General features: G+C 39.4%; 1 protein-coding gene across 1 annotated transcript; it reads right to left on the bottom strand.

Annotated features, from left to right (window-relative positions):
- Window positions 1-9,333: 9,333 nt before the first annotated feature.
- Window positions 9,334-11,228, bottom strand: serf2b (small EDRK-rich factor 2b). The gene is made up of 3 exons (XM_020619927.1): window positions 11,089-11,228; window positions 10,177-10,285; window positions 9,334-9,767 (listed from the first exon to the last, which is right to left on the bottom strand). Exons 1-3 carry the CDS (start codon window positions 11,093-11,095, stop codon window positions 9,695-9,697), a joined length of 189 nt encoding a protein of 62 aa, XP_020475583.1. The 5' UTR covers window positions 11,096-11,228; the 3' UTR covers window positions 9,334-9,694.
- Window positions 11,229-11,546: the final 318 nt, after the last annotated feature.

The following is an 11,546-nucleotide window of genomic DNA, read 5'->3' as shown; positions in this document are numbered from 1 at the left end:
TATCATGAATGCTGGGTCTTGTTTGTTTTCTGAGAATCTACTGCACCTACTGGTAACTTGTTTGCCATGTAGCAATAAAAAATATACTACAAACCTGGATTATTCTGGTTAGTCACATTGTACTGCTATTATTTTGAACAATACTGTATAACTGTCTTTAAAAACCAGTTTATCAAGCAACCAAGTAAATTTACATTTAAAGGAAAGTCCTCAAAAAGTGTGTGTATATATGTAAATACACTGCTCAAAAAAATTAAGGGAACATATCACACATTGAATCTTGATGAACAAATTATTCAAGTTGAAAACCTTTACTAATGTACATTGTATAAGTTGTTCAGAACAAAATAACATAACAATGGTCAATGGAAATAACCCGTGGAGGGCTGTATTCAAAATCACACTTAAAATCAGTATGAAAAACTGAAATCAGAGGCTCATCCAAGTTATGTGAATTTCATCATGGTAGCTAATAATGTGACTCAGCTGTGGGTATGGCCCTTGTGTGTCTGTATGCTCTCCTGACAACTTCTGATCATGCTACTGATGAATCAGCAGAGGATGTCCTGGGGTATCTCCTCCCAGACCTGGATCACAGCATCACTGCACTCATAGACATTTTAAATTTTACTGTTTTTTATTTCATTAATTTACTCATCTTTTCCATCTAACTCACAATTAACTTATCTGCTTAAAAAGAGCCTGTTTCTATTATGTCCTCTCTTAAATTGAGAGATATGCAAGCACCACATTTAAACCTCTCATTGATCAGCTGATACTGTACAAGAGGCTGTTTCTCATCAGGCCTCAACTCCCAACACCCACTTACAGTATTATTATTTTTGGTGCACAATGATCTTGCATACACACAATTTCAAAAGGCAGCCCTGTGTCCTAAACATCAGCTTTATATAAGCCAGTAACAGTTGTTCTTGGACACTGTGTGTGACTGCCACCCAAAACTGACTGATCCAGCAGGGTCAGAAAGAGGATAACACAGTACTCCTCTGTTTGATCATGAAGGGTAAGGGTAAAGCCCAGATTTTGAATGCAAAGTTTGACCATCTGGCCTCATAAACAAAAAACAGACTCTGACTCTGACAAAAAAATGCCTATGCATTTAGCTCTACTTACATTTCCTGAGTAACGTATGGTTTCATTTAAGAACAGTGGTTAGAAGATGTATATTTTTAGGCCACTTAATACATTCAGCCGGCTCGATCCACTACCACCTGCCACGCTTGTTCTTGCTGTTTTATTACAGCGGCTGTGTTTCCATTTTTACAGATTATGCACTTGAATTCCCCATAAGCTTCCTGGACTGACATGTTGTAAGAATGGCTCTTGATGAGAGCTTTGCATCTCCTGATTTTAATTTGTCTGGGACAGCTTAAAGAAAGATGGTTTGTGACAATAACAGCTACTGTTGTTTTACAAACAGCCTTATTTCAAACTCACACTGCCACAGTGCCAGTGGATTCATTTGCATAGCATTTATTTCTGCTGTCAAGAAGGATGAAGATCTGTACAGAAAGTGAGCAATATCATTCCTTTCTTTCTTTTCATGTGTTTACCAAAGCAATAATTATCTCATCAACCTTCAGAAAAATAATTTTCTGCTTAAAATATGTGATTGTGACTTTTTCCTTTCACTTATGCACCAAAGGAAAACATTGATTTCATGTAACAATTGCTAACTAACACTCTGCTGTATTCAGTTCCATTTCACGGACATCTGGAAACAGTTCAATGAATGTAGTCAGGTGTCAGAGTAGCTACATTCAATAACTCATGGGATGTTCCTTCAGTTTGTATGGAGCAGAAGGACAATTAATGTCTTTCCAGGGGTTGTGTCACTTGGGATCAATACGAACAAGTTGCAAATACGAGTCAGAAATAGTAAAAATACGCACAACTTCTTTGTTACTGGGACAGTCTGAGCTGATCTCATTAAATACAATGCATCCAGAAAGTATTGACAGCACTTACCTTTGTCCACATTTTGTAAGGTTACAGCCTTATTCAAAAATGGATTAAATTCATTATTGTCCTCAAAACTCTACAAACAATACTCCATAATGACAATGTGAAAAAAGCTTGTTTGAAATCTTTGCAAATTTATTTTAAAAAAAAATCACATGTACATAAGTATTCACAGCCTTTGCTCAATACTTTGTTGAAGCACCTTTAGCACCAATTACAGCCTCAAGTCTTTTTGAGTATGATGCTACAAGCTCGGCACACCTATTTTGGGGCAGTTTCTCCCATTCTTCTTTGCAGTATTGCTCAAGCTCCATCAGGTTGGATGGGGAGGGGTCGGTGTACAGCCATTTTCAGATCTCTCCAGAGATGTTCAGTCAGGTTCAAGTCTGGGCCACTCAAAGATATTCCCAGAGTTGTCCTGTAGCCACTCCTTTGTTATCTTGGCTGTGTGATTAGGGTCTAAGTCCTGTTGAAAGATGAACCGTCGCCCCAGTCTGAGGTCCAGAGCTCTCTGGAATAGGTTTTCATCAAGGATGTGTCTGTATATTGCTGCAGTCATCTTTCCCTTGATCCTGACTAGTCTCCCAGTTCCTCCCACTGAAAAACATCCCCAGAGCGTGATGCTGCCACCACCATGCTTCACTGTATTTGCCAGGTGGTAAGCGGTGCCTGGTTTCCTCCAGACATGACGCTTGGCATTCAGGCCAGAGAGTTCAATCTTTGTTTTTTCAAACCAGAGAGTTTTGTTTCTCATGGTCTGACAATCCTTCAGGTCCCTTCTCTCTCAATCGCTCAGTTTGACCGGGTGGCCCGCTCTAGGAAGCGTCCTGGTGGTTCCAAACGTCTTCCATTTACAGATGATGGAGGCCACTGTGCTCACTGGGACCTTCAATGCTGCAGAAACTTTTCTGTACCCTTCCCCAGATCTGTGCCTTGATACAATCCTGTCTCAGGGATCTACAGACAATTCCTTGGGCTTCATGACTTGGTTTGTGCTCTGACATGCACTGTTACCTGTGGAACCTTATACAGACAGGTGTATGCCTTTCCAAATCATGGTCAATCAACTGAATTTCCCACAGGTGGACTCCAATCAAGTTGTATAAACATCTAAAAGGATGATCAGTGGAAACAGGAAGCACCAGAGCTCAGCTTTGAGTGTCATGGCAAAGGCTGCGAATACTTATGTACATGCGAGTGTGTGTTTTTTTTTAATAAACTTTTTTCACATTGTCATTATGGAGTATTGTTTGTAGAATTTTGAGGACAATAATGAATTTAATCCATTTTTGAATAAGGCTGTAACCTAACAAAATGTAGAAAAAGGTAAGAGCTGTCAATACTTTCTGGATGCACTGTATACACAGATCAGCCATAACATTATGACCACCTGCCTAGTACTGTGTACACAGGAGTTAATGTGGCAGTTGGTTGGCACTCGTGTCACTCCACAGTTCACTGTGCATCTTCTGTGAATATGTTTGCTTCCATAGTCATAGTGTCAGGAAGAGCACAGGTGTGTTGACCATTCAGTGAAAAACTTATGTAAAAGAAGTTAAAACTGTGGTCATGAGGACAAGTTAGAGAGAATTTTTTAGACAAATTCAACAGCCTCCTCACTCTAGGTGTGATATCACCACTACAGCCCCTGACTCTTTCGCTTTATAGAGAACAATGTACAGTTTTTCTCATTTTCACCAATTTTAACAAAGATTCAAACTAAATGGAATATTTTGAAAAGTGTAAATTGAATTTAAAAATTTAATAAACAGTAGATGAGTGAGCCTTGGGCATCCATGACCCTGGTTCACTGTCTGTCCTTCCTTAGACCACTGTTGGTAGGTAATAACTTCTGCAGACTGGGAACACCCAAGAAGACTGGCAGTCTGGGAGATGTTCTGACAAAGACATCCAGCTATTACAGTTTGGCCCTTGTCATAGTCACTGTGGTTCTTACTCTTGCCTGTTTCTCCTGATTTCAACACATCAACTTCAAGGACTGAATGTTCACTTGCTGTTACCCCACACACCATGGTGTGCCATGGTGATGAAATAATCAGTGTTATTCATCTCACTTACCAGTGGTCATAATGTTATGGCTGATCAGTGTGGACAAACAAAAGTAAAAGCAACAAAGCTCATAACATGCCACTGGGCTTTAATTAAGTCTTATAAAATTCAGTTCTGCTGCACAACAAATGATCACCTACCTAATCTTGTTGGCCTTGTTATCCTCTTGTTTACATAATGCTGTTACATTGTGCAACATCAGCATCAATTTCCAGTTTGCAACTATTAAGAAAACCAAGCCTGAGAAATATTGAAATGACAACACAAAGCAGGTCCACTGAGGCTGTAGCATGCAACAAAAAAAGAATCTGTTTTTGTTCTTGCATCTGGATATTTAACTAGGCTTAAATACACTTAATGCACTAATGAGAAATTGCATTTTCATGACATTCAAGAACCTCAGACCCAAACCCAGTACATGTACAGACCATTCTGCAGGAACCTCTGCTTGCACTGGACAACGCACTGTGAATACATCTCACCTTGCTGGTGCCCTAGCACCCCTGCTGCCACAGAGATCAGCTAGTAGCAGGAATAACAGGCCTCTTCACTCGCAGAGTGCCCATGTGTGTCAAAGCTCTGAGGGTTAAGCATGACTGTGCAGACTCAGGGTTAATACAAACAAAATCAAGTCTGTCCATTCTCTTTTTTTCTTATAAGTTCTGCCTATGTCTGTCATTCTTTCCTTTTCTTTGTATTCTCTCTGTTTTGATGTTCTGTGACACATTCCATTTACTTTCAGTACCAGCCGCTCATCTATTGTCACCAACCATTTGGTGAAGAGTGTAAAGATGGTAATTTGCTATTCATTATTAACAAACTGCTGCACCCTGAAAGGTGACTTTTGTTTGCAGCAGCCTAGAAAACAATTACAGTCAGTTTGCATTTTCAGCTGTGATTGCTTTGCATATTTCTTGCCAATGCTTTGTTGATGGTAAAATTGAAAAGCAAATTTACTTTTCACAGTCAATAAAAGGAATAGGAAGATCTTTCAAATCAGTGCAAACCCAGATTCTCATCTCTCTTCAAAATTGGGTGTTTACACATTAGTAATACTGTTGGTGATTTTAATGCATCTGATAACAACCCCAAATATCTCCACTTTAAGGAAAAACTTGATCCGGAAATAAAATTGACAAGTTTTTTTGTTTGTCCTATTCAGCTTGGTTCGTTCTTGGTTTTAGAGAATAGGATGCTGATTTTGTGGACACAATAAAAATAAAGAGGAATATGTGTTTGTGTATAGTGCAGTATCACAGGGTAGGTCCTTAGTGTCACAGGCAGAGCGTCAGGTGGTGCAAGCGTTTCGGCTGCACCTGTGTCCATGTCATCTGGGGGCCCGGGCGGGCTCTCAGGACAATGTGAAGGTTAAAACAATGCAAATCAACAATGTACAGCAATGCTAAGTCAACTGGGGGACTAATTACGTGCTGCCATTAAGGTTAACGTTATTTTATCTTCTCATAGGTTATTGCTGCACTTGCACCACCCACGGAGCATGCACGGTTAACTAAAACAAACACACCCTCCAAGCATTCACTAATTTGCCAACCGCCAAAATTAGAAGAAGAAGAAGACGACGACGAAGAAGAAAGAATAATAATAAGAAGAAGAAAGCAAGCAAACTTAGTGCATTTATTCAAAATGCCACAGACATACAATGGGAATAATGGCTGTCAAAGGAGAAGCGAGGTTCGGAATACGAAGTTTCAAAACTGAAGAAACTGGATTATTTTCTGGTTTATGTTCTTGTCAGTAACAAAGATGAGCTAACTTTTACTTAGCTAAAGACAGAGAGCGCCCTGGCTATTAGCACAGCGGGCCCTCATTCATTATCACGGAGCCGTAGACTGGACTCTTCTACGTTTGAACATTATAAAGCCAAGAAATTTGACCAAGACAAGCGCAAAGCCAGCAGAATGTCGTTCAAACTGGGTGAGTAACGTTACAGTCATTATTTTCTAGCTGCTGATGAGTTGCAAGTTACAGTTATGTAGCAGCAGTTTTGTGTGTGTTTACGTTTGGTAGTGTTCAAAAACGTACTCAGAGGTGAAGGTGCGACTTTCATCCTTGTTTTCTGATGACATCCATGCACCTGCACCTGAGCTCTGGGGTACAGGTGGCTCCTGACCTTGTAATTAGGGGGTAGTGGGTCTGAACTACAAGTTATGCACTGTAAAGTGGTTGGACATTGAGAGTCCATTGACATCATAAAGCCCCAAGTTTAAACTCAAGTCAGTTTTCCTGACTCACTGAGCACTCTGTGTGTTTCACTCACAAGTAGGTGAGGAGAAGACCAAGCAGTGGTGCTATAAGCCTGTGGGACATCTCAGCTGAGGATGTACATACAAAGCCAGTGAACCCTCATGCAGATTTAACAGGCCAAGACTAAATCAGTTACCATAAGCATTCTGTATGTCCCATCAGTCCCAGATCTTTTTTTAGCACTTCTTTGACCTAATGTTTTCACAGTTTTATGCTTTTTACTTCTTAATTTTACTTGATGGTCATTTTGGGTAGACCTTGACAGTTTCTCAGTTTACATATACATAAACTGTATATCTTACCTACACATATACAGTAGTTGAAGCTGGCTGGATTTCTGAAGTGCAAGTATATAAAAAAAGCTTGACTTTGCTTGACTGCACCCAGAAGGTAATTGTAGACTATATTTAAAAATACTATTATGTAAAACCAAGCAAATACAGAGCATGACTGTCCATCTACTCCACAATTTGACCTACAACACTGGGCTATTCAATGTTTTAAAGAGCTTGAATGAAGCACCCTCCTTTCTGCCACTCTGCATTTTTACTCCCATACCGCCACAAATTCAGCAGAGGGAGCATAAAGAGATGAGGCTTCTTGTATGAATTTAATTAAATAAGCTCTCTTTTCTTCGCATTCTATCTCTCTCATCACCATCTCCTGGTCTGTTGTAAGAAAACCTACCTACCAGAAGTTGGTTGGTTAGGCCTTATGCTTGAGTTTAAGTGAGATCTACCAAAAGCTGTAATCAGAGTATCATGGGTAATGGTGGATAAGGAATTTAACCAACCTGCTGATTCTGTATTTGTTCCTCATCATTATTTATCCACATTTTTGCTTAGTGAGATAGGGGGGAAAAACTGGCAACTTAATTATATGCTCTGAGAACTGAGGACATAAACTTACTGGATTTCAGTAAGCAGATACACATCTTACTGACTATGAATGGGCTGAACTGGCTCAGTGAACACCATAAAATACCAGCAATAAGCACTTTGTGTTTATGTTGGTGGACAAAAATCAATATTTAAAGCTTCCAAAGTGCTTGAGCAGGACTTAAAATTTTGAAACATGTATACTGTATGTTTTTATAAGTGGTTCAAGTGAAGGAAGCACGTAATACAACATAGCCAGATCAGCTGAGGATAATTCACCAAGTACAATACAGTTTTGAGAACACCATGGTGTATACTTCCACCTAGTGGAAGCAATGGCATTAACCTACAATGGAATTAATCTGTCTGCTGGCATGCTTAGCTTAATTACAGTGAATATGGCAAACTCCATTGTTACACAATACAGAGAGAATGGAGACAGAATGCAGATGTATCCTCTCCTTAACCACATGTCATGTAGGCATGATTATATTATTATGCTGTTAATGGAAATTAGGACTTGTATAAAAACTGTATGCTATCATTCGAGTTATAGCTATTCAGATAGTACTGTTGAATGTGACTATAAATAAATAATAAATATGACTCTGATTTGTTCTTTGTATGTGGAGAGGTCCCAAAAGTCACTGTTGTAATCTCATCTTTAATAGGCTGGTCAACCTTGAAGGGAATCTCACTGCCATCCTAACTCTACTACTGGATCTTCTTCTTGCGTACTGTGGGTGTTTGTCTTCCAGTTGTTTAAATTTTGCTTTACATAACAGCCCCCTGCATTGTACTGGGATGAACACATTACACAGTCACTATTTAAAGGAGGCAGCCATAAGCCCTGAGCAAACTGTGCTGTACCTGCTTCACAAATACGACCACTGTTTATCCTCTAAAGTCACTACGTTGATAGCACCTTGTCACAGAGAGGCTGAGAGAACATGCAGTGACAGTCCCTGCTTTCTTCATTTGCCTAATTTGACTGTCTGCCAACATCTAGATTTTTAGAAGTAGAACAAATCAGGCCAGTCCTTGGCTTCTCTCAGTTAAGTGCCTCTTTGTCAGATTGTTGAATGCATCTCCATCAACCATGTGAACAAAGCCGATAACAATGCGAGAATTTGATCAAAATTGATTAAAATTAGACCATTCACTAATTCTGAAGTTGACGGTTTTAGTGGAATAGTTTTTGTGTTAATATGACTAAAGACTGCTCATGTGCCGAGTTCTCTGACCAGCAGATGCTGTAGGTTGAATTGTTTTGTGAAGTGCCAGAAAGGTTAAACAGGTTTCATTGGCCTGGGTGGAATTACAGTAGCTTGAGAAAGTATTCTTATCCCTTTATTTTCTCGATTTAATTGTAAATGGATAAAGTTGCCATTTTTGTTCATTAATCTACAGAATAACCCATGACTCAGTGAAAAGATATTTTTAGAACTTGTTGAAAATTTATTATGTATCAAAAACTGAAATCGTCATTTACAAAACTGTTCAGACCCTTAATTCAGCGTTTTATACTTTCATTGCTCTCAAGCTGGTCAGACTGGATGGAAAGTGTCCGTGTACTGCTTCCTTGAGGTCTGTCAACATGATGACTTTACAGGAAGCAGTATGCTGGTCTCTTGTAAATAGTGGTTGTGCAATGTGTGTGTCTGGGGGAAATACAGGAGGCTATTATAAGCACAGTAAAATGTACACATTGATGATAAACTCCCACAGTATGCAAGAAGAATCTGTACAACACAAAATGTGCCAAAAGGGTTCTGAATACTTTAAAGTCACTGTGAATTTTATCTTCCACCACTGCAACTATTCACCTTTTGCTTCTAGAAAGAGTTACAAGTATTTTTAGCAGTAATTTCTATTAGGGCTTAACAGAAATCCTATCTTCATACACTTAATCAAAGCATGAAGACCAACTATCCAAATAACAGAGTAAATTAAGAAAACTACTAGTAATAGTCAATTTACTGATTCCTCACTCCCTCTGTCATAGCAAAATTGCACCTGGGAGCGATGCCATTTAAAAAAAATGCACCTAAAGTGTGACTAACAAAAAGTTCACATTTGCCTTTAAATAAAATACAATAAAATTATTAACTAAAATTCAAAACAAGTTGAACAAGCATGAACTAAAAAGATACACTTTATTTGAAGCCAGCAGGGGACACTATTGTACAAAAATACACAACTGTTACATAGATGCTTTGTGCCAAGAATTGTTCATCTTTCTCCTGCTCTCTACACCACTGATTCTTCACTGCATGCAGCACCAACATGGGACAACCACTAACTTGCTCAGACATGATTTCTCCAAGTTAAAATAATGAATCCAACAAGCAATGTCATTTGCCATAGGAAAAAATGTAGGATCCTAGATTCTTGAGTCTAGACAAAAATGACAGATCCATTGTCTTAAATATCAGGAAGAATGCTGAAAATGGGATGTTCTTGAAACACTGAGTTGACTCAATCTCTGATGTCATTCTTTACTTGGCCTTTGTGCTTCCTTTCCCTGCTTCATCTGCCTTTTTCTGCTTCTGTTGCATTATCTCTGCATCCCTTGGGGAGAGAGAGATTTAAAGAGAGAATATGCTTTGTTAGGACACGTTCTACTGTAAAATACACCTGTGTAAAACAGTTTCTGATGTCACAGGTAAAACTGGAATACATTCTGAATCAAAAATAACTTCTTTTTTTTTTTAACCAAAAGGTAATATGAGGGGGATTTTTGCAGCACTGGTAACATAAGGAGCTACTGTATGTATTGTATAAGTGCATGACAAGGAGGTAAAGAGAACAGTTTTTTTTTTCATGTCAATATTTAAAAGTATATAAGGGCATGATCAGCAAGGAGTGAAATGGTATACAGAGTCACAAGTCATTACAGAACACCAAGTTAGAGAGCTGCAAAAATTCAATGCTCAACTATTCATCCCATTTCTTCAATCTGATGCGGACTGCCGCCTACCTCTGCTTCCGTGCAGCAGCAGACAGTCCATCATCGCCCCTCTTCCCTTTACTGCTTTCAGTCTGCTTTTTGGCATGCTTCTGGCGTGCAAGCTCACGTTGGTTTCCTCCTGTATGTCAGACAAAAGAAAAAAAAACACCAACTATAATATAGCTGCACACAACACAGGAGGTGCGAGAGCTACACCCTTACAAACATATTAGTTATTAAATGCTACGAAAGCGCAGAGACAATAATTGTATGTAAACCATAATGTAAGTAACAACGACAACTGTGGGTAAAATGTAACAGTTAATGGCATAAATAACGGTGCCAAGCAGGAGAGCAGCCGACGTGGCAGAGAGGCGCTCTGGAGCAGCTTCGTGTCCAGAACAACAGCACAGGGAGCTGCAGAGCGTTTTCCAGCACGGCCTGTCGCACCAGGCGGCGAAGGTTTGAAGAAACACAAGTACTTTCTGGTAGCTAAACAGTGTGGCGTTGTGGCTGCTACAAGCAGCGCTGACATTCAAATAACCATGTTGTGTCTTTGGCTTTAACGTTACATTACTCATAGGCCGAGGCTGTGACTAATAGCTGGACAACCCACTGACCCATCAATGTTGACAAATATAGCTATTTACACCATCGTATATCACATAATATGACACACAGCTATGTGACATACCGTACAACAAAGCCCGTCTGTTCCACTTAAACCTACTAAACACAACCAGGAGTGTGCGTGATTTATTAACCAAGACGATAATGGTGCCATGAAACCCGAGAAATAACTTCAAGTTTATTTCAGCAAATAGACGGAACCGAAATCGGCAGTGGCCAAGGCTAACGAGCGGTTTAAAAACAGCAAGCACAGGCGACATGCAATCGAATAAAGTACATAAATGCCTTACAGTAAAAAATGTCGATACCCACTGGTCATTTTAAGAATCGACGCGTCTGTCGCTCGAAACTCAGATAAGCTCAGCCACAGGGCCGCTGACTCCCTTCTTGTCGCTCCACTCGCTGTCTGCTTTGGTTGTACCCCACTGTGGCTGCCAATATGCGCGAGACTTCCGCACGAGAACCAGAATGTTCCATTACACTGCGCATGCGCCAAGCAATCAATTTAAGAAACGGCTTTAGCTTTAACCATAGATCAATTTATGATTCCATTACAAGAAAGAGTAGAATAAGTCATTTAACTCTATTGAAAAGTCGTTGATAAAATAGTCAATTCAACTTAAAGTCATATACCCAAAAAAGTGTAAACTATTATTATTATTAAAGTTTGTATTCAGTAAAAATACATTTTATATACAACCTTATTAAAGACAACAGAGCAAAGTGCCTTCTCTTCATCTTCCTGCCCAACTGGAAGAGAGACGTATAGA

Source organism: Monopterus albus, unplaced genomic scaffold, assembly GCF_001952655.1.
Source record: "Monopterus albus unplaced genomic scaffold, M_albus_1.0 scaffold228.1, whole genome shotgun sequence".
In the NCBI taxonomy this organism is placed as follows: Eukaryota; Metazoa; Chordata; class Actinopteri; order Synbranchiformes; family Synbranchidae; genus Monopterus; species Monopterus albus.
This window is presented reverse-complemented; position numbering and strand designations above follow the sequence as displayed.